Raw genomic sequence first — 24,236 nt, forward strand, 5'->3', positions numbered from 1 at the left:
AAGATAACTATGTCAAGCCACAACTTGAAGGCAATTTTAACTGCTTGTTCTGGTTCTTACTACCTCCAACATTAACAATTGATTGCGGGGGGGGGGGAGGGAGAGGACTGGAGGAGTTAAATATGTTACTCTACAAAAAAAACAGTAATCTTCATAAAACTGTCACATTCTTTGTCACTTATGTCCAGCATTAGCAAAAAGTGATGCTAATCTTTCGAAAGTTGAAGAGACATTAAATTCCTTCCTCTTTAATAAGTTATAGCAGGGTCTCAAAAGATCTGCAAAGAACTTGAAAGCAGAGTTGCTTTTCAATATTTAAAATGTTATGAATATTCATCTTTCACTTTTACTCTGACTCCTATCCACCACAAATGCACAGGACAAAATGTTCAAAATGTTTTCCATGCTGGATCTACTTAAATGGTTCTTTTCTCCCATATGATTTGTCAACTCTGCAAGTATTACTCAGGTCCCTGTTTGCTTCTTACCCATGCATAAAACACGTTTTTGAAACGAAATCCTTATTCATTACAGTCTGATTTTTGGATTAAGTGTTTCCTGAAAAAAAGATACTATATTTTGGGCCATTTTCTGCATTGCTGTTAATCCCTCAGCACTCCATAAATTGACTTAGGCAAGGACACCTTCCATTAGACCAGGTTACTCAAAGTCCCATCCAGCCTGGCTTTGAACACTTCCAGGGAGGGGGCATCCACAACTTCTTTGGGCAACTTGTGCCAGTTCCTCACCACCCTCAGAGTAGAAAGTTTCTTCCTAATATCTAATTTAAATCTCTTGTCTTTTACTTTAAAACCATTGTCCTCTCTCCCATCACTATCTACCCATGTAAAAAGTCCCTCCCCTCTTTTTAATAAGCCCCCTTTAAGTACTGAAAGGCCACAATGAGATCTCCCCATAGCCTTCCCCTCTCCAAGCTGAACAGCCCAGCTCTCTCAGCCTGTCTTCACAGGATGTGTCCCAACCCTCTGAGCATCTTTGTGGCCTCCTCTGGACCTGCTCTAACATGTCCATGTCTTTTCTGTGCTGAGGATCCCAGACCTGGGCACAGGGCTTCAGGTGGGGTCTCACCAGGGCAGAGCAGAGGGGGAGAAACACCTCCATCGAGCTGCTTTTGCTGCAGCCCAGGATGCCACTGGCCTTCTGGGCTGTGAGCACACACTGATGGGTCACGGCCATATTTTCATCCGTGAGAATCCCCAAGCCCTTCTCTGCAGAGAATGACATCTTCTCTCAGTCTGGGCTCATGTCTGGGACTGCCCCAACCCAGGTGCAGCACATTGCACCTGGACTTGCTGAAACTCATGAGGTTCCCATGGGCCCACTTCCCAAGTGTGTCCAGGTCCTCCTGAATGGCATTCCTTACTTCCTCTGTGTCACCTGCACTGCTCAGCTTTGTCATTGGTGAACTTGCTGATGGTGCATGGATCTCATTGTCCATGTCCTTGACAAAGATATTGAAGAGCATCAATCCTAAAACAGCTCCCTGAGGGACACCTCTTGTCACTGGCCTCCACCTGGACATTGAGCCATTTGCCACTCTGTCTGTGTCCATCCAGCCAATTCCTTACTCATCATATAGTCCACGTCTCAAATCCATGTCTTACCAATTTGGACAGGAGGGTGTCATGTTCTTCATCATCCATGAAGGACATTTATGTGACTTTACAGGAAAAGAAAGGATCATCCCAGAAAAATCTACAGCTTTTCCACTGAAATACTTGGAATCAGAATGCTCATTTTAAAACAAATGAAAAAAACAAAAACAAAACCAAAAAAATCCAAACCTAAACCTTACTAACAGTATAGTCTTCTGTTTCTTTCTAAGTAAGCTTTGTTACCCCACATACTCCCACTGATGAATTAAGCTGTCTGGCAGGAGGTTTCTTGTGCTCCACATCATTCAGTTGTTATTGTATACCCAGCAGCAACATGTTTATAACCTTCAGAAAATATGAAACATTGCCATTTGTAATATGAATACATGAGGGTATTCTCATAATATAAATGGGAAATCTGTTAAACTCTCGCCAAGCTGAGAAATATTTTCTTTTCAATATATTGTTTGTTTCCTTTGGGAAATACTGTCCTTAATAAAAAAGCACCTTCGTAGAGACTGTAATGGGTTGTTTAAAAACAAGAAAATGAAAAACCCACACGCAAGTCCTAAGACAGAAGACATGAAGGGAATTAAATATTTGTGCTGTCAAAGCATTAAAAACAAAAATACAAAATGTGCTATATTTAAATTAACTTTAATAAGAAGTACAAAAAGATAATGTTAAGCAATATTTTGCATGTGGTTAATAAATATTCTTCAACAGCAAGCAGTGACACATTCAAACATAAATCCAGTTATTTCTTTTACATTTTAGAAAAGTAACGATTTTCCCAGTTAAAACAAGGTCACAAATTACAGAATATTATAATCTTCTTTAATTATTTATAACTATGAAACCTACTAAATAAGTAAACTGTCACCCAGAAGATTTTATATGACATTGATGTTCAAGGTTAAGTATACTTATATTTATCATGCAGTTCCTTATTGTGCATATTTGATTGGTGTTTAATTTCAAAATTATTGGTTTCATTCTTCCCATTCCCTTTTTTCTGTTTAATATACTGGGAGTGCCTATTTTCCAAGTCCTATACATTTTCACACCTAAGTGACTCACTAAAGTAGATGTGTCATACAATGCATAAATGTTTTCTGACTCCCGCCCAGCTGAGAAATTGCAAACTATGTATGAATCAGAGACCACTTTGTTTTTACTATTTTTTTTAATCAAGTATAACAATACTTAGTGTAATCACTTCCATTAAAATTAAAGTGCCTTCAAATGTTTCCTAATAAAGTGACTATTTGGAGGGGAGAGGGTGAAGGGGTGCAGTTTAGGAACTGATGTTTTAACAGTTTATAGATACGGTGCATATGTATTCTAACAGATGTAAAGTACTACATTGCATTCCGTGCTATTGCTAAGCTACAGTAGCCTATAAACTGATAAATTCAGCCAAAATGAACATCTAATAAAGACTATCAAAAGCAGTTGATCAAAGTAATATCTTGTTCCATTCGCTATTTCCATCCATCCTCAACGGCGTAGTTTGATGGATAAAGTATAGGAAAGCAAATATAATGCTTCAACCTGTTGAAGCTCACCCCTTTTAATATGAGATGAATGAAAGCACTCATTGCAATCGTTAAAAACCTTGAATGCATAAGGACACACTCCAGAACACCTTATCAAGCAAAGTATTCACATTATGTAATTAATTTGAAAGCAAAATAGAACTTTTAAATTATCCAACAATAAAAATATAATCATATATATTTATGTAGACTCCAACACTAGAGGAAGAGTATACATTATCTTGCATATTTTAAAGCATCCTCCAAATTCCTTTTTGTTAGTGTTATCACCTCATCCTAACTTACAGCACTTTCACAATATTCTTAAAGGGCATTAATAAATATCAAGAAAAAGCAGACAAAGCTCTGTATTCCAGTATGGTTGACACTTCTTTTAAGGGTTTATTTTCATGGACTAAAGAACTGACAACCCATATCCAAAAGAGAGCCCAGGTGTAGTTAGGTGTACTTCTCTTCTGGAAAAGTCCTTACTGACTTCACTGATAGAGGTAAATAGGATGAGGATGTAAACTGATTTTATTTTAAATTCAGTGCAAATTTTGCCCTGATCTCCATCAGAGTTGTCAAGCCCTCAAAATTTATCCTCTTCCAGTAAGATAATCACAGATTCCATAAACATCATTTAAAAGATTCACCTAGAAAGATTTGAATCTAGAAAATTAAGTGGCTTAAAGTAGAGAGAAAGAAAACATTTTATGCAATTAACATATTCCAGGCATTGTAACAAAGTTTTGATCCTTTAACTTCTACTACTAAAGACCTAAAGTCCCTCACTGATTCTCAGATGGCTGAAATTAGTAACTGGATTTAGAAAGTAATTAAAAGTTCTATTTGTTAGGGAGTTTGGGTCATCTACAGAAATGAGGTGGAAGTTTCCTTGACTAAAGAGAAAAAAACAAGAGATATTAAAAGGATGTAACTTGAATTTATATTGTGGACTAAGAGCATTCTAGAAGGAGGTTCACCCGTGCTGGGATGAGATGGAAGGAATCCTAACACTGCTTTATGAAGAATCATTCACTTTACTCAAGGCTGAAGGGTGATCTGAATTTTACACAAATTCCTGTAATTATTTTAGCATTTAAATATGTGTAAGATAAAAACTTTATATGTGACATGAAATTATACCACATTCAGAGAGTCTATTTAGGTATGTTTAGGCATTTCTACAATTGCCAAACTGTGTTTTCTAAATGAAGCCGTTTAACTTACTGGGTTTATTTTAAAATGTTTTCTTCCTCTACTTTAAAACTCATTGCATGGTTTTATAAATTTTAGCATTATGTGTCTGCACATAATCGGGCACAGATGACGATAGCTTCATATCCACACTGAAATAGTCTTTCATGCAAATTTGTTAGGAGTGGTAACGTTCAGCACCATGGACTTCATCTCTTTCGTGAAGGCCAAGGCAAAACCTGTGCACTACTAAGCTTTCAGAATAAGAATGAGAGGTATGGAGGATGAGTGCTGACTCTCTGTGCTTAAGTGAAAGCCATGCTTTTTAAGAACACAAAGTGTAGAATTAACAAAATTCTACTTAATTTCTGAAGCTTCTTTTCTCCTTCCACCCAAGATGTTCCAAACAGCAGGAGACACACAGTATTGCATGGTCTGTTTTCACAAAGCAGTCACTAGAGGCCTCTCACTTTCAAAGGCACAACTCATGTCCCTCAAGCTCAGTAGAATTATACAAGTATTTCCATTTTATGTGCTCTAGAAGTTACTGTCCACAACACACATGTGGCAGTGAAGGCTCAGAACTGAAGCTGAAACAAAAATACATATTACCTCCCTCAGCGACTTCCTCCTCAGTTATCTCACATTCCACTGCCATGGTAACAAAGCCATTTATGTGCTCTCTTTTCTCCTTTCCTCCCCCATACATCCCTACCTCCTCCCTGCTGCTTCTGGTTGATTTCATGCAGGCAGTTTTTGGTCTCTTTTGAAAAGTCTCATCACCCTGTATGTTATCTGTAACCACTGGGAAGGGAAGGTGTTTCAGTAAGGCTCCTGTTCTGTCTCTAGATGCTCTTTCCTGTGACTATATGGGCAAATTGGCTCCTTAATTTGGAATAATGTTCAGTGGTGTGAGTGGTCTGCCAAACTAAAGCTCATATCTCAGAACGCCTATCATAATATTTTTTTTAAAGATGCTCAACAATGCAGCAGTTACAAGATGAATTAGCTCACGTATGATAAGTGGAGGTAATTTAACTGGCCACATCATAATTGAGAATTTCCTACTCTTCTGTCATGAAGTCTCCAGCAGACAACTCTGGCTGATAAACTGTGCTGATCTCTACTTTTCATGCTGATTTATAAATTACTGTTAAATTAACTGACACATGCATCCAGAAGTATGTGCCCCAGTACTACACTGGAAACCTACTTCATAAACCTCATTTAGAATTACTGTAATTCCAATCTAAATTTACCACAGTGTTTTATCTTTGTATTTATTTTATTTATTTCTTAAATCATAAAATATGACACACTGACCCAAGAATAATAGGAGAAGTAGGTTAGATTAATATGTCAACCAAAAAAATTCACTGTCAGATTCTACATGCAAGTCCTTGATAGAGAAGTGACTTGCATTTTCTCACTCATCCTCCCCACTTTAAGTATTTAAGATTTACTCAAATTATAGGAAACCTCTACATATTTGGCACATAAATTTGTGACAATAGCTTTAAAATCCCAGACACAGTTTCTATAGTAAATGAAATGACACAGATTCCTTCTAAAGGAAATAAGGCCTAACTCTTGTATTCTGGTATTCCTTGTACAATGCTCCCATTCACTTAAATCTTTACATTTATATTCACTTATCCAGTCGGCAGTCTTACAAATTTGCACCTGATGTGTACTCAGCTGGGCCACTGTAAATGTTTGAGCAGTGAAACAGTAAAGCATACTCCTTCTTCCCGTAGAAGGAGATTGCTTTAATGTTGACCAATTTACTGAATTTTCTGGAGTGTGCCCATTTAAAAGCCCAGCTGATGCCCACAATAACTGCAGGTATACATTTAAAATGTTTTGGATTTTTTTTTTTTTCACTAAGTTTATATTACAGTATGCCTACTTTTCTGTATAACTGGGCAATAAATGTAACTTTACCATGTGATAAACATGTTTTTTCTACTGACTCAAGCAAGGTTAGAGAAAAGGGTCAGTGAATGATAAAATAGTTGTACCTAACGAAAGTGGTAGCAGGAGGGCTGACTAACGTGAGACAGCATTGGGCTTCTTGTGCAAACTGAAGATGGGCTTTTGCATGCAGCTCTGAGTTACCCAGATGGCAGAGAAGTCTTGCTGGAGAAGACTTTACCATTAAAAGCCTTTGAGGAGGTCCCATTCTTAGATAAGGATGCAAGATCCTTCCTTATCAGGTAATTCAACATGACTAAGCACACTCATATCTGGCATGGGGAGACTTCTGACTATACAGTGTCGTGCATGGAGAAATACGCAACAGTTCCAACACTGTGAAGGGTTTGAGTACCTGGGATGTAGCCAAGGGTGAAACACAAACCTCTGTTTTTCACACCCCAGTCTAGTGAGGTTTGGAGAGTCCCTAGATCTTGCTGATAAGAACAGAAGGTAAGAGCTCTCACTAGGTCACAGGAAGGAGACCTCAGCCACAGAAAACATAATCGAGCTATTCAAGTTCAAGAGCATTTTAGCAGGGGCCTCCATTAAACTATACAGTCAGAGCCCTTTGCCAAAAACAGAGCTAAAAGTGAAGGGATTTTTCTACAGTCCTAATATTTACAATTATTTGTACATATGTACATATTTATATATTTATTCATACCTGGACAACGTGATGTTGAAGGGAAAATTTTTAATTTACAAATGAAACATCTTAAAAATGTATGCTTATACCATGAAAAAACCCTTTTTTTTATTGCTTGCCTTCTAGCCTTTTGTTCATAATCACACTATTGCACACATCTCCATGTTACATGGAAGATCTACATTTACATATAAATATATATGAAAATAAGGATATTTTTATTTCAATGTTCTGAGTAAAGTGCTCATTTTTAAGCTACTGTTGATGAGAAAGGTTTAGTCTGACAGTTTAATTAGAGGGAATTCAAGGGATACACACCTTGTCCATGCTTCTCCCTTTCTTTTATAACCTACTAAATGTCTTTATTTTACTGATGTCAACTCTGTCTTAACTATTAATTCTATTTATAATATGCATTTGTGACCTTGGTATCTATACTGTCACACAAAGTACAAAACAGAATCACATCAAAAGCAAAGAAAAAGCAAGAAAATAAAACAGCAAAAGAAAGCGGTGTTTCTCTTTGTTTTTAGCACACTTCCATGTCTTAAGATACTCTTTTATTTGATTTTAGAAATATTTGTACAACTTTTTTTTAAACTCTGAACATACCTATTTTATGCACTATACTCAAGTTACTGTACAAAACTGCAATAAATGACACTATACGACTACATATGTCTCTACTAGAAGACATCATCATAAAGGTGTATCTTTTTTAAAGGTCAACTAATAACTGCTAATGTATGTGTGAATCAAAATAGTTTTGATTGGCCAAGTATACTAAAATCTAAATACAGTACACAATTATTATTTATGCTATGATTTACCAGGCCTTTAGGGGCATAAAGAATCTTTGCAAAGGCTCAGAAGAAAAACAATTTTACTGATAGTATTAAATGTTCTTATAAAATTGCCAATGGCAGATCCAATTTTGTTGTATTTGTGTATATGAAATACAGTTGATGCCTACTGATGACGCATGACCTTTTATTAAAAAAATAACATTCAAATCTTAGCAAAATCATTTCTAGTATACAAAGTTGTTGTAAAGTTATGTCAGCGAAATGTAAAGTTGCAATTTACAAAAGCAGCAGTAAATTTTATTATATGGACATATTCCTGAACTTAAATCATGGTTCTTGTTTCCCTTGAAAACAGTGCTTCCTGGGACAAATACAGGTAAATATTGTAATGGCAGGCTTTAGGAAAACATTAAGCAAAGAAAAAAGTATATTATATTACTGATTAACTTAAACCTGAAAAATTTCTGAGTGATTCTATAAACCTGAAAATAATTCAATTAAGAACAAAATCAAAAACAATAATTAAAAAAAATCCAGCTTTGCTGAACCAGACAATCCAGCTTAATAATATCAAATAAATAAAACAGTGAAAAAATAAGTATCTCACTAGCAGAAGTTGGTGGATATTGAATTTGATTTACCCTTTTCCCTGAAATCAATTAGATGTATTTATTAACAACTTCAAAGAGGACAGAAGTAAGAAACTTGTGGCTTTTGCCATACAGTAGTGTTTACTACCTCCTCAATCTAACTTGTATCCAGAATGTCTGTGAAGAGCAGAACTGTACGACCTCCGTACTCTGTTATGTACATGGGTACTGCTATTGTATGAAACAATTACACCTTTTTAAAAAAATCACTTTTTTAAATGACAGTTTCTTTCACTAAAGTAGAATTAGTTACTTTATAGAAAAATATTTTAACTTTAAATTAAAAAAATACTGCTCCTAAATAATTATGTAAGATCACATCTTCATCTCATTGTACGGAGAGAATATAATTCTGTATATTTGAATCCTAGTTTAACAGAAGTCCCCTGGGTTTAACTTTTAAAGAGCTGGCTGTATTTGCCATGGGTGCTATCTGTTTACAGACCCATGAATTAACGCTGTGTCCCTCCTTTGGAGACACACAGACAAGACATTTATATACACACTGTACAGAATGGTTCACAGATTAGCAGTTATTAGTCGGACTGTACATAGCGAACAACCTATCTGATTAGAATGATGCTTGGAGTCCTCAGTGCAAGTCAGCTTTTAGGTTGATGGTGCAAAGCCAAGTAAGACAGGCTCCCTGTTTAAATATGTAGCCCAATACACTAAATTAAAAGTACCAAATAAGACTGGAAACACTATTCTAGACATTCTGTCAATTTTGCTAACACTGTTGAATGTCTTCTTTGCTTCTTGTGGCTTCGCTTCTGGTTTTGCCTTGTTGGGTTCTGCAGTTGTAGCACTCTTGGAGATGGTTGGTAGCACTGAGTCCTTGGTAATATTTGGAGCATAGTTGGCAACAGCCACTGCATAGGCATTGTTTTTCTTAATGACAGATGCTTTTTCTTTTTTCTATTGGAAGACAGCAGGAAGTTAAATATTTCATGTGTATTTGCCAGAATAGACTTAATAAAACATAATTTCAAAAGTAAAAGAAACGAGTGAGCATATTAAAATAAATACCATGCCAATAAATTCAGATATAAAGAAAGACATTTCCAGTCTATCCAGAAAGAAGGTTGAGGTGACATAAGATTGCTCCTGCACCATCAAATGCCCTACTGAAGTTATGTGAGGAAGTCTCTGTTACTGTGATTGTAAGCATAACTGGAGAAGTGTCGGCCTTTCTGTAGTGGCTTTGCATCTGTCTCCTTACAACAAAATTGCAAGTTCTTTACAATGTTTACTGTGAAGATTACCCGTCATGGTAGTGAAATTAAAATTAGGCCACCTGTCTCACATTAAACTAGCATGGCTATTATTTGGGCATGTCATAACATACCACTAACAAATACATGAATTCCAGTTAAGGGTATACATTTTTTAGACACTCTGGAGAAATGTGTTTACACATATATATAGATAGACACACATATAGAGAGGTCAGGAAGAAATTGCAATTAAGTGAAAGAATGCAGACTGATAGTTTTAGAACCGAGCTGAGATTCAGCCCTAGAACTATTTCTGTTTTTCATGAAGTATTGGTTAAAAAATGCATAACAATGATGAAAACAGGACTAAGAACCTAAAAAACAGCAGAAGATAAGGAGAGTGGGATAAAATTAATTTAATGAAGCTCAGAAAAGGGAAATTTAAGTCCTGCACCTGGGGAGGAATAAGCTATGCACCAGTGCAGGTTGAGGATAATGGGTTAGAAAGAAGCTTTGTAGAAAAAGCCCGGGGGGTCCGGGTGGCCACCAAGTTGAACACAAGCCAGCAGCAAAGGCCAACAGCCTCCAGGGCTGCATCACACAGTGCTGCCAGCCAGCCAAGGGAAGTGATCATTCCCCTTGACTCGGCTCTGGTGAGGCACATCTGCAGTGCTGGATCCAGTTCTGTGCTTCCCAGCTCAAGAGAGACATGGACATAATGAAACTGCCCTAGTGAAGGACCGCAGAGATGATTTAAAGCCTGAAGCATCTGAAATACAAAAGGCCAGGAAAGCTGGGGCTGTTCAGCCTGGAAAAGAGAAGGCTCAGGGGGAGTCTTGTCAATGTGTATAAGTATCTGAGAATAAAGATTAGGTTTTCCCCAGTGAAATACAGTTGAAGGACAAGAGGCAATGAGAACAAAATGAAATACAGAATATTCCACTTAAGTATTAAAAAACCTCCCAATTTTACTATGAGCATGACCTAGTGCTGGCACAGGTTACCTAGGGAGGTTGTGGAATCTTCATCTTTGAAGATATCAAAAAGATATCTGGACAATGACCCTGAGCAGCCATCCATAGGTGACCCTGCTTGCACTACGGGAGATAAATTTAATGATCTCCAGAGGTCAATTCTAACTTCACCAGTTCTGTGTTGCTATGGGACTGTGCATGCTTTCAAAGGGCTAAAGTTCCGCCAGGGGCAGTTCACTGGAGAGTCCATGTGTACACATGGGCACAGGGATGTGTAGGGAATGAATACAGGCTTGGGGTTTCAGAGCAATACACAGGTTCACAGACTAGTTCTGCAATAAGCCTATAATGCTGTAAATTGATCCAATGCTTTGCAGCAATCTCAGACTAAGGAATTTCTAATAACCTACAAGAAAGAATGGAAGGCAGTTTCTCAGGAAGCAATATATATTATTTACATATATATAAATATAACATGTATCATTTATATATAAAACAATACAATAAAATAATGTATGTATATATATATATTACATGCTATGTATTTAACATACATAAAATATATGTATGTAATTTAGAGACGAGCAAATAAATATTAGATTTAGTCCGTCTCTTCCACAAAATACAGAATTAAGCAAATGAAAAAATAGCTAACTTCTGGATCATATATAAATCATCAGTTGTATTGGTCTGTTTTGATTTTTAATCTGATAGAAGTGACACAACTAAGGGAATTCTCCATGACATTTCTCATATAGGTGCATTTCAATTTTTTACTTCCACTGGGAGGCATCTATTCCATTTGCAATTTTGGTTTTAAATTACATCCAATTTGATATTTATCTGGGCCATCTAAAAATCTTGCTCAGATCTTCATGGTTAGATTTGTGCCTAAAACACCTTGTCTTAGGAGATGGTGTCACACGAAAAGAGAATCTGGGAACCAGTTGGGAATTCAGCACTGTTCCTTGTTGACTGGAGTGTGAAAAATAGTTGATCAAACATGTAGCTTTTTCCTGCACCTGCCTTCCTGTGCGGCAAATTCCCTGTCAACAGCACTTAGACAAGAATTTCCATATAATGTGAACATAGACGACTGCCACTGAGGAAACTTATTTCATTTTAATTAGTGAAGAGTAAGCCTGGCTTTAGGTGCACAGATGCCTTCAGCTAAAAAAAAGAGCAAATTACCAAATCAAATTATGGGAGGAACACTTTAATTAATCTGTAAGTCCTTCTTTTCAGACACAATTAGTGTGTTTTTAAAAGGTATCTGTAATACCATTAATGAGACCTGCATAATAAAGCTGAACCATATTTTTGTATAAGAAACTATGACTACATTAAAAGCTTATCTTTTTGTTAAGTCAGTTTGAAGAAAGAAGAGAACTGGACACATGGATGGTATATAAATCTTAAAATGTAATGGATGCTATTGTCACTCCTAGGGAAGGAATACTGCCTAGCTTTTAAACAGTTGCCACTCCTAGGATGATGAAACAACACTGTTGTACTTTAAAGGAATGACCAAAGGATGATCAGGGAGTTTATAGGGCTCCCTACATTATTACAATTATAATTGCCATTATTATAATAATGGCAATAACTGGCACACAGGGCAATGTGCCAGTCTGAAAAGCTTCACTCATGACATGCTGATAAACTCGCCCTGATTTACCTCGAGCAGGAGGTAACAGATCCTGAAGTTATGGATAGTTCATGCCCTTCCAGAAGTCACAGGGAATGATGAAGAATGAACATTTCTTCTAATTCTCCTTTACTACTAACTGAACATTTTGCTTCTTTATGAATTGCTTCTTTGTGATTTGCTTCTTTATGCATGCTTCTTTATGCATTCAAAATGATAAGAAATCAGTTAATGAAACCTGCTTTATTTGCATTTAGGAAGCAAATAAAATTCTATCCTATTTTAAGAGGATCACAGAAATCCATGTATTTTTCAGAAGAAATCTGTTTTCATTGGTAAAATCCAGGACTGAGATAGGAAAAAAGGATAAAATATATTAAGTCAGTCAAAACGGGTGAGCTTTAATAATTGTTCTGCGTTAGAATTCTAAACTGCAAATACACAAATTTAGGTGTGTCACTAAGTCATTCTGTTTGTGAAATGAGAAATTCTATCAAATCAAAACTTCTTCATTCCATCACAATATAAAGACCAGAAAATTAAGGCATGACTGTGTTTCTGTGTACTGAAAGCATAGACACATTATAGGTGAAGAATTTTGTACATCTGCTGTCTAAAGTGGTTTTAAAATTAATGTCTAGCTATCAGTAGGAATAAGTTTCAGAATACTGGAAATGTTCAGAAATTCTAGATTTTGTTATTCATAGTACATACATATATGGATATTAATTTGCTTTTCTAAACCTTACATAACATGAAAATTAATATACATTATATATTTCTGTAATTTTTTTTTTATTTCCAACTCAACTAAATTAAAAAAATACAAAAAGTGATCCACCAATATAATCTGGATTAAATTTTATGAATAACCAGATAAATGGTTGTATCTGAGGAGCTGAAATACAAGACAGACAGTTCCCAAAATAAAAAAAAATAACGTTCTTGATAACTAAATCTGGATTAGTGAGACCAAATGAGATTAGCATAAGGGCAGATATATTCCTGTTCAAGACAGAAAATACATGTACATTCTTTTGATTTAAAGCTTTTTATATATATATATATATATAGCAAAATATCATAATACATTAGAGCTGGTTTAGGTAATTGACTGGAAATAAGACTATTTCCTTAGGACTTACCTTATCATTCACTACACTTTTTCCATCCCAGGCCCATCCTCGTTTTGTGAAATAATTTACAGTTGCAAATTCAATTAATGCAGAGAATACGAATGCATAACAAACAGCAATAAACCAATCCATAGCTGTTGCATATGCTACTTTGGGGAGTGAATTTCGAGCACTGATGCTCAGTGTTGTCATTGTCAACACAGTTGTTACTCCTGCAAGGGGACACAAAAACAGAACCAACAATTTCACTTGGATTTTGAATGTTAGCAAAAATAAACCAAAAAATATTATGGTATGCTTTTGAAACACAATGAATTTTTTTTTCTATGTTGGTGACAAACATTGCTAGAATTGTATAAAATGTTGTATCTGGATTTTCCTTTGAAGTAATTTCAGTTCAATTTCTTGTCTAAACTTTCCTTTTTAAATGAGCTGATGATTTAACTTACAGAAAATAATTTTTTTTTAACCTGTCAGGGCAGGATAGGTTATTGTAAGGAACAAAATTAATCATTTCTTCACAGATTCATAATATTTAGTAACATTAGAGTAATATTGATTAATAGGTTAATGTTTGGTAGCTGGCTTCTCTGCAATGGCTGCAGGTTTGGTACCCATATTTTCTGAAATTATCACACAAATACACTTTTTTAATGAGAATTTTTTTTCTTTACAGTTGCTGTCTTACTAACCATTCAGTGACATACTCAAAGACATAAACAGGGTAAACTCTCATTCAGGTAACATGGATTGTATTCTAGAACAGCATTGATTTGATTTACTATTGTAATTGTATTGTGTGTCAGAAAACAAGCGTTGGTGATACAGGAAAGCTGTGCATTCACTGTGGCAGTTATTAAAAGAATTTTGCGGTACTTTTTACATAATGAGGACCCAGCAAAAAAAGAAAAAAATCCCTCCCAAAAGAATCAGGAAGATACATGGGAGCAAAGTAAGAGAACTTTTGTCTGAGTCAGATTTAGCAAGCAGAAATCCACAGCCATAAATACAGTCTCCATTCCTTAAGTAAATCAATTCTCCCACCTCAGGCTGAATCACACTTAGACAAACTAAACTATTCCCTTTGTGGCACACCATTAAGTATGTCTGCAGAATTAAAGGCAACACAAAGTGATATACTCAGCACAGATCAGCAAACCTACACTTCACTATGACAGGCAAAGGAGATGCCATGGCAGAAATATTAGTAACAGCACATCACAGCTTCAACAAATACACACTCATAAAACTGGTGTAGGAGGCTTCCCAAGAGAAAGTAAAATCACTCTCCCTAAGCCAGATCTTCTGCTGTCAGCAATCTGTCACCTGGGTTCTGAAGGATCAACACAGCTCTGATTTTCCTTCTGCTACAAGAGAAGAAGCAATTTTATCCACTGTGTGAAAGAGAAGAGAGCCAGCAATTGCATCTACTGAGACCTCCTCGGACTCCACAACTTTCATCCCTCCAGTAAAGATTCTCCATCTCTGAAGGTGCCACAAAGGGTGACAGAGCAAAGCTAAGTGGACTCAGCCTCAGCGCTCTCAAAGGTCTGTGCAGCAGGGAAAACAACACACAGAAGCATCCTGCTGAGTCACACAGGAGACACCTTAGCAAACATAAATCTCTAATTGCTGTTTTTCAGCCTCCATAAATTAAAGTGGATGCCTGGAATCAGCCAGGACACTGTTGGCATCTACTAGGCTATACAATGAAAAGGAAGCAGCTATCATATGGAACAGTATGAAAATCTGTAGACAAAATATATTTTGTAAAGAACTTAGTCTCTCCTAATGCTTACAGAACACATGGCTTAATTATTTTCAGCACCTCAGGGAAAAGACAGCCTATCTTATGTTTATAAGTATCACATGTAAATTTTAACACGGGTCCTGAGCTGCAGATAAATCATTATAATTATACAGAGGGATCAGTAAAGTGAATGTTTCTCAGATCCAAGGTGACCTTATCCACATGTAAATATATACAGTTGCTAAGGTATTGCTCATATTCAATCCCACTTTATAGAGTAAATTAATCTTCTGAAAACCACATTGACTTCTTCAGAAATCTGATTTAAGATTTAATGCTGACCTTTCCTAGTCCCAGTTAAAACATTGTGAATTTTTATCTTGTTACCACATGCTACCACTTGACAATTCCTCTAAAAAGTTCAGCAAGTTACACCACTTTGTGACCCAAATGCTAATCAAGCAGCACACTGCCAGCCCATTGCCAACATACTTTCATTTATTCCTTCACTCTATAAATTCAGTGATGGGAATTTAAGCTACCACAGTCATTTAACCTGAATTGAATGGGGAAAAATTGGACAGAAAATTTCATCTGCAATATCTGTCAGTTTAGGATTTTCTAGTCCTTTTAGATTGCTATTATTCTTCAGAGAAAAAACGGATGATTTTGCACATCATAGTTAATTTGAAAAATAAGTTTTATCAAGTCTTCTTTATGAAAAAGGACTGAATGGAAATAACTGCCTCCATGCCACTGCTAAACCTGAGAGGACTGAAAAGTTATTAATGTGGAAGAACAGGGTCAACTTGAGAAAACAAAACTCATTTATTTCACAAAGATTAACTTAAAATCTCACAAAACCCATACACTGATCAGAACAAAACTGTTCCTCATTGCTCATCTAATTCATAACACTAGTGAACTAAAATTGGTATAAAAAACAGCAAGTAGATTGTAGCCCCTACAATGAAGTGGTCAAAAAAAACCCCAAAAAAACAAAACATTTAAAAGGCTACGTAAAGACTGCATGATATCTCACTGTGATGCAGAAAAAACAGTTTACATACAAGGCAAGAACTCTCTTCTATAGCCCAGCACCCAGCAGATGTGGCAACTGAATTGCTACCAGAAGAAACAATCATGTATTATTTTGTAAGGGACCACGAACAGTCATCAGTTTTGTGTCTTTGAAAAAGACACAAAAAATAAACCATCCAACCACCTTCTTTCTCCAAAGAAAGCATTTTTTACTTAACAGTAAACATCCTTACAAGGTTTATTCTCAGCAGTGCATGCCTACAAAGCTAAATATTTTCTATCACTAAAGGTTTATCCATTGCAGCCAAGACTGGAGCTATTTGATTGCCTGGGATTTTTTTTTTTTTAATGGTGCTACTTTTAAAACAGCATTTGCTTACTGGAGAGAGAAAACCCATCTCCAGAGCTGCAAATTCAACACTTTTCACTGGCACTAAACTTATATATCTGGAAAATAGCCGCTGTGTTATGCTCATAACAGTGGAAGAAGTAACCTGAAAAACTAGAAATGTCTAACTAGAAACAGAGAGTGGAAATTGGAGGAGTTGACACATAAATATTAAAGTTAAGATCTGTCAAGATGACTACTTTATGACCACATTTGTTAGTTACACATAACGATTGAAGAACAGATCACAAAAGGATTGATAAACTTTTTATTTTTTTAATTTAGGAAATTATTTTCATTGTTCTATTTTTTTAACACCAATTGCAACTGTGTTTTGGTAATTAGATATCCCAACCTGGTCCAAAACCCAAAGATATTCATAAATACAAATAACAGCAGAAAGAAAAGATTGTTGACCATTTCAGAGATACAGATTACCACTTCATTTTATCACTCCAAGACCAAATAGATAGAAATGCAAACAAAAGTTTCAAAATTCTGTATGTAGCATGATATTAAAGCATTGCACCATAACATTTTGCTACACACAATGCTGTTTGCTTTTATTTACTCAAAGTATATGTGTTAGCAGGGAATGCAATACAAAAGGAGTGTACTGTGATTTTGCTCCAACACCGGCAGGTAAGTCTGAACAACCATTGAGAGAAAGATTATAGAAAATAGCTCAAGCACTCTGTATACCCTTTTCACTAAAATAACAACACCAACCAGCCTTTTTAAATAGCTTGGGAGGCAAGAACCATAACAAAATCTATTTCCAGAAAAGTTGAATTCAGTCAGTTGGGTAAGCTCGTGTCCATATGGTGAAGTCGGTATCATGCTGCTTCACTGTATCAATACTGAGCAATGGAGCACAATTTCCCATTGAGCAACAGACAAGTTTATTCCCAAAGACAAATGGCAAATGGTTATTTAGCCCAGCTCCAGGAAAAGTTGCATGCAATTATTCCACCCCTGGAATATGAACTAGTGTCTTCACACATAACTTAGTTGAGGAGACATACTAGTTTGTTTGTGGCCAGCTCTCAGTCTCTTACTCAGGGCTAGTTTTCCACTGCCCAATGCCTATCACTGTATTATGATACCTACATTTAGCAGAAATTCCCAATTAAGAAATTATAAACAGAAATGTGTGAGTAGCAGGATATCTCCTAAGGCACAAAAGACAATCTGCAGCATGTGGAAGGAGAGAAGAATAAAGACAATTGAGATTTTTTTTTCAATGAAATGGGAAAATGTACTTTGTATTTATAAAACTGTTCAAAAGGATGGGTCTCTATTATTTAATTTCCATGTAAAAATAAGCAGAGAACAAATTTGAACTTTTCTTGGGTTCCTCTTTTTGTAGTGTCACAATTAAAAAGTTGCTTTGGGTCTGCATGGCAAGGTTTTGGTAGTGGGGCGCTGCAGCGCTGTCTTCTGTGAGAAGCTGCCAGGACCTTCCCCCATGCCTGAGAGATCCAAAGCCAGCCAGCTCCAAGAGGGACCCACTGCTGCTGGCAAGGCCAAGCCCAAGGGCAACACTGGCAGCGCCTCTGGGATGACATATTTAAGATGGACAAAAAATTATAATGAGCAGAAGCAACTGCAGCCAGAGAAGACAAGTGAGAATATGTGACAGAAACAGCTCTGCAGACACCCAGGTCAGAGGAGAGGGAGAGGGAGGAGGTGCTCCAGGCACCAGAGGTGAGTTCCCCCTGCAGCCTGTGGTAAAAGCCATGGGGAAGCAGCTGTGCCCCTGCAGCCCACTGAGAGGTCCACGGTGCAGCACAGATTGACCTCCAGCCCAAGGAGGACCCCACAAAAGAAGAGCTGAATGCCTGGAGGAGGCTGTGACACCATGGAAAACCTGTGCTGGAGCAGGCTTCCAGCAGGACCTGTGGCTCCACAGGGGACCCATGCTGGAGCACTCTGCTCCTGAAGGACTGCAGCCTATGGAAAGGACCCACATCAAGAACCAGTGAAAACAGACACAGGAACTCAGAGTAACAATAAAATTACCACAGTGAACTAACAAAAGAACACAGCTATGTGAATTTAAATATAATAAATAATAAGACTAATTTTTGTTCTTTCCTGCTTCAGTTAACAAAGATTATATACCTAACTACATTTATTTTATCATTCTCATTGATACTCCATGTGAGTTAAAGCACAGATAACTGTAGCACTAAGAAAACTAATTTCTGATTTTCTGTCACCTGCATCTAATGCTGTTATTCAAACACATGTGATGCTTCTAAGTGCTATGACCCATTAAAAACAAGCAAGAATCCAATAAGCTGCACAAGATTAGTTTTGCTAATATTGTTGACACTAAATGCATAACAATAAACACATTACTAAATGAAACAGATTGTAATCTTGCACTAAATGAAGGCATTATGAACCAGTCTTATTCTCTTTCATTAAGAATGCAATCAGATTTATACGCTGGAGAAAACACATTCAAGACTTATTTAATCAACGATGACAAAACTTTCTTTTTCCAAAAATTTAAAGCAAAGTTGAAGCAATAGAGTAATGTTAAATAGATCCCATAAAGAAAAGGGATTAAAGAGCTCAACAATAAAATAAGCCTCATTATACCAACCCCTAATGTTAGCCTAGAACTTGAAACCACATTGCAAGAGAATAAAAAGGGAAAAGAAAAGTAATTTCTTTTTCCCATGAAATAACACATGCTAAGTGGTGCTTTGAATAACTAGAAGTTATGTTTCATTGAAAGGAACAGTATTCCAGTAGTTGGTCCTTAACTCTCAAGAAGGTCATTGAAATAAATTTCTCATTGATTTTCAAAAACACTTTGTCAAACCCATAACTTCTGTTTAGTTATATTTTAAAATTGATATTTTTAATGTACAATGCAAAGATGGGTATCTAACAAGTGACTACTCCATATAAAAACTAAAAATTAGGTATGATCAATAAAAGTGTAAAGGAATACCCCCTACAATTTTTATATTCTCTGCTGAATGTAGCTCATTTCATTAATGTAACTGTTGTATGAGCTTCTTTTGTCACTGGATGGAGCCTACTTCAAAGCATCACCCAAATGAAACCTTGAGTGTACCAGCCCAGCTCCAACTGACAAGAATATTTCAGTACAATCAAAAACCACTAAAGAGCTAGAGAGGAACTTTGTTATGAAACTCTGAGTAACTGCACATTTTTGTAACACATTCAGGCAAGAGACCAGAGCGTATCAGAAATCCCAGTGACAACTGCTGCCAGTAGGAATGGAGAAAGCCTGGGAGATCCACTTGAGGCTGTGTATTTAGAGAGCCCATTGGCAGCTTATGCTAACAATCTCATCTAGAGTGTAAAAGAATGTTATGAAATAGCTCCTCAGGGAAAATCCAACCCAACCCAATGAAAAAGGCTAAGCCTGAGGAGCAAATGCTGCATGATAGGGCTATGGTTTCCCAAAAGGCAGGGCCTGGATGTGTCTTGTTTCCCTGGGTGAAGGGTGCCTGGAGGGGACAGAGCCCTTAGTGGTACACAGGGTGCATATCTGTGTGGCAGGAATAAAATACTAGCATGAAACTGCTATGTCTGCAATAAACCCATCATTTTTAGTCATGAGATTTCAGTTTTGGTGTCACTGAGTGGTGTGATTCTGTTCTTGTGGCCCTCCTATGCATTTCCCTCAAGACATCCTGAAGAAGGACACTTCATTATCCATGTTATACTAAACCCCAGCAGAGCAAAGCTGCCATGCAGATACTACTCATTTCTAAAAAAAAAAATACAAATTAAACAGAAAATAAATCAAGAATAAAGAAGAGGTGTGCAGGAAGGGACACATTTCAGGAAAATTATCCCAGGGCCTTGTTATGGATGGAGTGCCTTGTTAACAGTGACACAGTAACAGAAAGTGCATTTTAGGAAGAGCAGATGTGAGACTTTTTTTGGAGAAACCAGTCACTCTGTCCTATATGTCCTGGAGTGGATACAGAAAATACTTGCAAGGCTGGAAAACAGGAGTGTATATTTTCATAACCAAAAATGGATAAATTCACAGAAGATCTTGAAGAAAGACAAAGAATCTGCCTGATAGCTGCCTGGAAAACCATGGCAGAATTCTGGTCCCACTGAAACTACTGACCCATTTCATCTGACTTCTGTAAGGCTCCTATTCAAACCTGCAATTTTTACAGTGCTTTGTGTGGCATATTCTCTACCAGGAGAGACAGTAAATGCTTTGTTGTGCATCCTATTTAATATGCATTTGAGTTTGGCCTATATTTTGAAGAGTACATGGTGCTTACTGATGACTAAGCATACAATTTTATGCAGCATTTTTGATGGCTGATTCCACACAGACAATAATTTTATTGTGCTAATCTCTTTTTTTTTTTTTTAAAGAAAACAAATTAAATGTACTTTGCTTTGCAAATAAGAAAGACATTTTTTATTTTGAGAAACACCATTTTATTGCTTGCTGAACTCTCCAATTTGAATCAGCGAAAAAGTGTTGCCCAAAAGCCCAGAATAGGGTTTCTTTAAATGAACTTCAGCTTGAAATTTGAACAAAAATAATTCAAGAAATTCAAGTTTAATTTGCCTAATTTAAAAATAAATTTAGAAATTTGCCTATCTACCAAGTACCAAAATACTTGGATAATACCAAGGTAAGTAAGATATTTCAGAAAATCATCTAAGTTTACTAAATTTAGTTTTTAAATAGAAACATTATAATCTTTTTCTATTCTCTGATTTTTTTTTCCTCTTAAGAGTCAAGGATATGAGGACCGTTTGCTTGCATGTACTAATTTCTAAAACCTTTGGGATTCTCAGGAGATGTGTGAGCTGCAGCTGAAAGCTGTTTGGACTAGAAAGCATATCACATTCTACAAACATTTTAACTTGAATGAGAAAGCCCTTTACTTCAGAAGTACTTTCTAGCATCTTCAGCTACTGCAAACAGAGCTAATGCTACTCAGTATACTCACCAAAGACTGTCCTGGCAGGTACAGATTCTCTGTTCAGCCAGAATGACACTTGAGACAGAATGACAGTCATGATACAGGGGAGGTAAGTCTGAATGACAAAATAACCAATTTTTCTCTTCAAGTGAAAATGAGCCGTCATTACTGTATATTCACCTAGGTGCCACAAACAAACAAAATACAGTGAAACAAAAGGTTATCATCTTAAGAAAGACCATTTCTTTGGTGAGAGAAAGTTTGCTATATTTATGCCAAACAAATGTTCTAGGGTTGTATTGTACTTAAGGTATTTTGTAATAGAAAGCATCCTATAAAGTATAAGAAAAATTTTGCGTACAGCTATTTCTTATTCCCACTGTGTTCCATGAAAGGTGAGTGTTGAGGAACTTCCAGGAAGTTTTGTATGTGCTGAGAAGTACTTCAGCCTTGAAGGCTTCTGCTTATAAGCAACTCTCTGCATTCACACACCACCTCTCTGAGAATTTAATCACGGTCAGAAAGCAGCCATGGGGGTCCATCACAGCCTGGCACATGCAGGAAAACAGTCTAGAGTCTAGCAGAATAGTCCAGTGTTTCATGTCGAAAACATGATGGAAGGGAAACATGGTTGAAACCTGTCTGCTCTACCATTTACTAGACAAAATCTATGTCATTTGCAATATTAAATCTAACAAATATCCCAACCCTGGGTTACAAATATTAGGATTGAACATGAAGCTCCAGACAGCATTTTAAAAAACAGTCCCTTAGGGCAAGTTCACCTCTGCCATCACCAGTTAACTATAATTTGAAAGAATCAGTGAAGTGCTGTTTTGTGTTACTTGTACATTACATTCCTAATAGATCACATTTTGCAACATTCTTTTTCAGAAGCCTGTAACACCACCTGGAATATAGTTTTCACAGCTAGTAACTGCCTTTTTCTCCAAAATATTTCAAAATATCTTTTACTAACCTGTACTTGACTTAACTGTCTCTTTTCCAATTGTCTGGCCTAAAAGATCATACTGATTCAGTCTTGACCCATCTGGTGCCACTTGCACTGAATCTGAAGCATTGTAAGTCCAAATGTATGTCACTTCTGAAGTTGTGTATGCATCTGTGAGAAACAAGGTAAAATGTTTTGTCAACAATTTAAATTAAACAGCATCCATCAAAACTCACAGAATTACAAGAGCCACTTATTTTTCAAATAAAAACTTACCCCAAAGAATTTAAAATTATGTTATAAAAAATATCTTTGGCCATTTTAAATAGCTTTACTGTAAATTAAGTGCCTACTGCAGCATGGGAACAGGGCACTCATTTGTGAACTTATTAACCACAATTTCTTTCTATTAAACTACAAACAACATCTCTTCTACATGGTTAAAAGACTTGTCAGAGATTAGATATTACATGTATCCTATAAATTGTGATAAGGCAGATGAAAAGAAGAACAATTTGCAAGATTTAGGACACACAAAATTTTAAAAAATTCATTCCTGTATAGTTCTGACCTTCCATTGTCTTCACGCTCAACTTTGGCGATGTATCTCAATAATTTTATTATTAGTTGAAATCCAGACTTAAATATGGGAAGCCAGCAGTGAAAACACCCTGGTACTTTGTTCTGCCTACCCTCTTAAATCTCATTAGTGTTCATTATTTTGGGGGACACACCAACATTAAACAGGCTGCTCTCTCAGTACATTCATGATCAAGCATACATTTAGCCTGGTCTCTCAAAAGCAAATCAACACTGCATTTTAAACAGCACTAAGGCCCCTCCAGTAAGTAAGAAAAAAAAAAAAAAAGAGTATGTCCTGAAAGTTTTTCCAGTCTAATATGCTATTAACAAATGGAATATGAAAGAAAAAGGGTAAACCACTGATGGAAGAAGTTGGGTGCTCATTTTGATTGACTGAGACAAGTACATTTTATATCCTACACCATAATTGCAGTGCAATTAAAAAGTAAAGCAGCACTACTGTTGGTCTGCAAACATTTTCACTTGAGAAATCTCTAGAGGCTCAGAAAGTAGCTTCTTCATGCAACTAGCCATAAATTGCATGACTAACAAAATCTAGCAGGTGGGTAGCAAGTAGAGATTTTTAACACTTCCCATGTATCCTTCCAGCTTTACACAAAAAATATCTCTGCTTTAATGCAAACCAGCAGTATGGCAAATTGTTGATTTGTCTCCATTCTCTTCACTGTCAGCTAGACTTTTTGAAAAGAATAAAGAAAAGCAATCTATTAAGCTACAGCTTCTCCCATACATTCAGTTTGGCTTTTCTCTTATGTATAAAAAGAGACATTCATACATGCTGATGATCCTCCTAGCAATGTAAGATTAGCAGCATATGAAGAGCTGTGAGAAATGTATACCACTGGCAAACTTGCCTTAGTTAAACCAAAATCCTCAGGATTCCTGCTTATTTTCACCACTATTCATCATTCAGATTCTATCCCAGAATAAAAGGTGAAAAATGCACAGTTGTCTAGAATTGAGTCCTAGGTAAAGAAATAAAATGTGTGTGAAGCCATTCAAAATGAACAGAAGTAAGAGTCCCCTGAATGTGCCAACAGGCACGAGTGACTTTGAGGGAAATGAAATACACTTTTTAAAATCACACTGCTCACATTTAGAATTCCTCTGATTACTGGGAAATCATAGGCAGAGAAAAAAAGAGC

General features: G+C 36.4%; 1 protein-coding gene across 2 annotated transcripts in view; it reads right to left on the minus strand.

Moving 5' to 3' along the window:
• Positions 1–8,420: 8,420 nt before the first annotated feature.
• The window catches only part of GABRA2 (gamma-aminobutyric acid type A receptor subunit alpha2), a 57,961-nt gene continuing 42,145 nt past the window's right edge, over positions 8,421–24,236 (minus strand). Inside the window, exons 6-10 of one of the 2 annotated variants that reach the window (XM_041476453.1) lie at positions 22,516–22,659; positions 21,564–21,716; positions 13,418–13,620; positions 10,914–10,916; positions 8,421–9,351 (exon numbers count right to left, since the gene is read on the minus strand). In XM_041476453.1, the coding sequence (XP_041332387.1) occupies positions 9,043–9,351; positions 10,914–10,916; positions 13,418–13,620; positions 21,564–21,716; positions 22,516–22,659 (812 nt within the window). In that variant the 3' untranslated portion in view covers positions 8,421–9,042. The remainder of the gene's footprint in view (positions 9,352–10,913; positions 10,917–13,417; positions 13,621–21,563; positions 21,717–22,515; positions 22,660–24,236) is intronic. The other variant, XM_041476534.1, reaches the window with a different exon arrangement.

This window comes from Pyrgilauda ruficollis, unplaced genomic scaffold (assembly GCF_017590135.1).
Source record: "Pyrgilauda ruficollis isolate IOZ18807 unplaced genomic scaffold, ASM1759013v1 scaffold1, whole genome shotgun sequence".
Taxonomy (NCBI): Eukaryota; Metazoa; Chordata; class Aves; order Passeriformes; family Passeridae; genus Pyrgilauda; species Pyrgilauda ruficollis.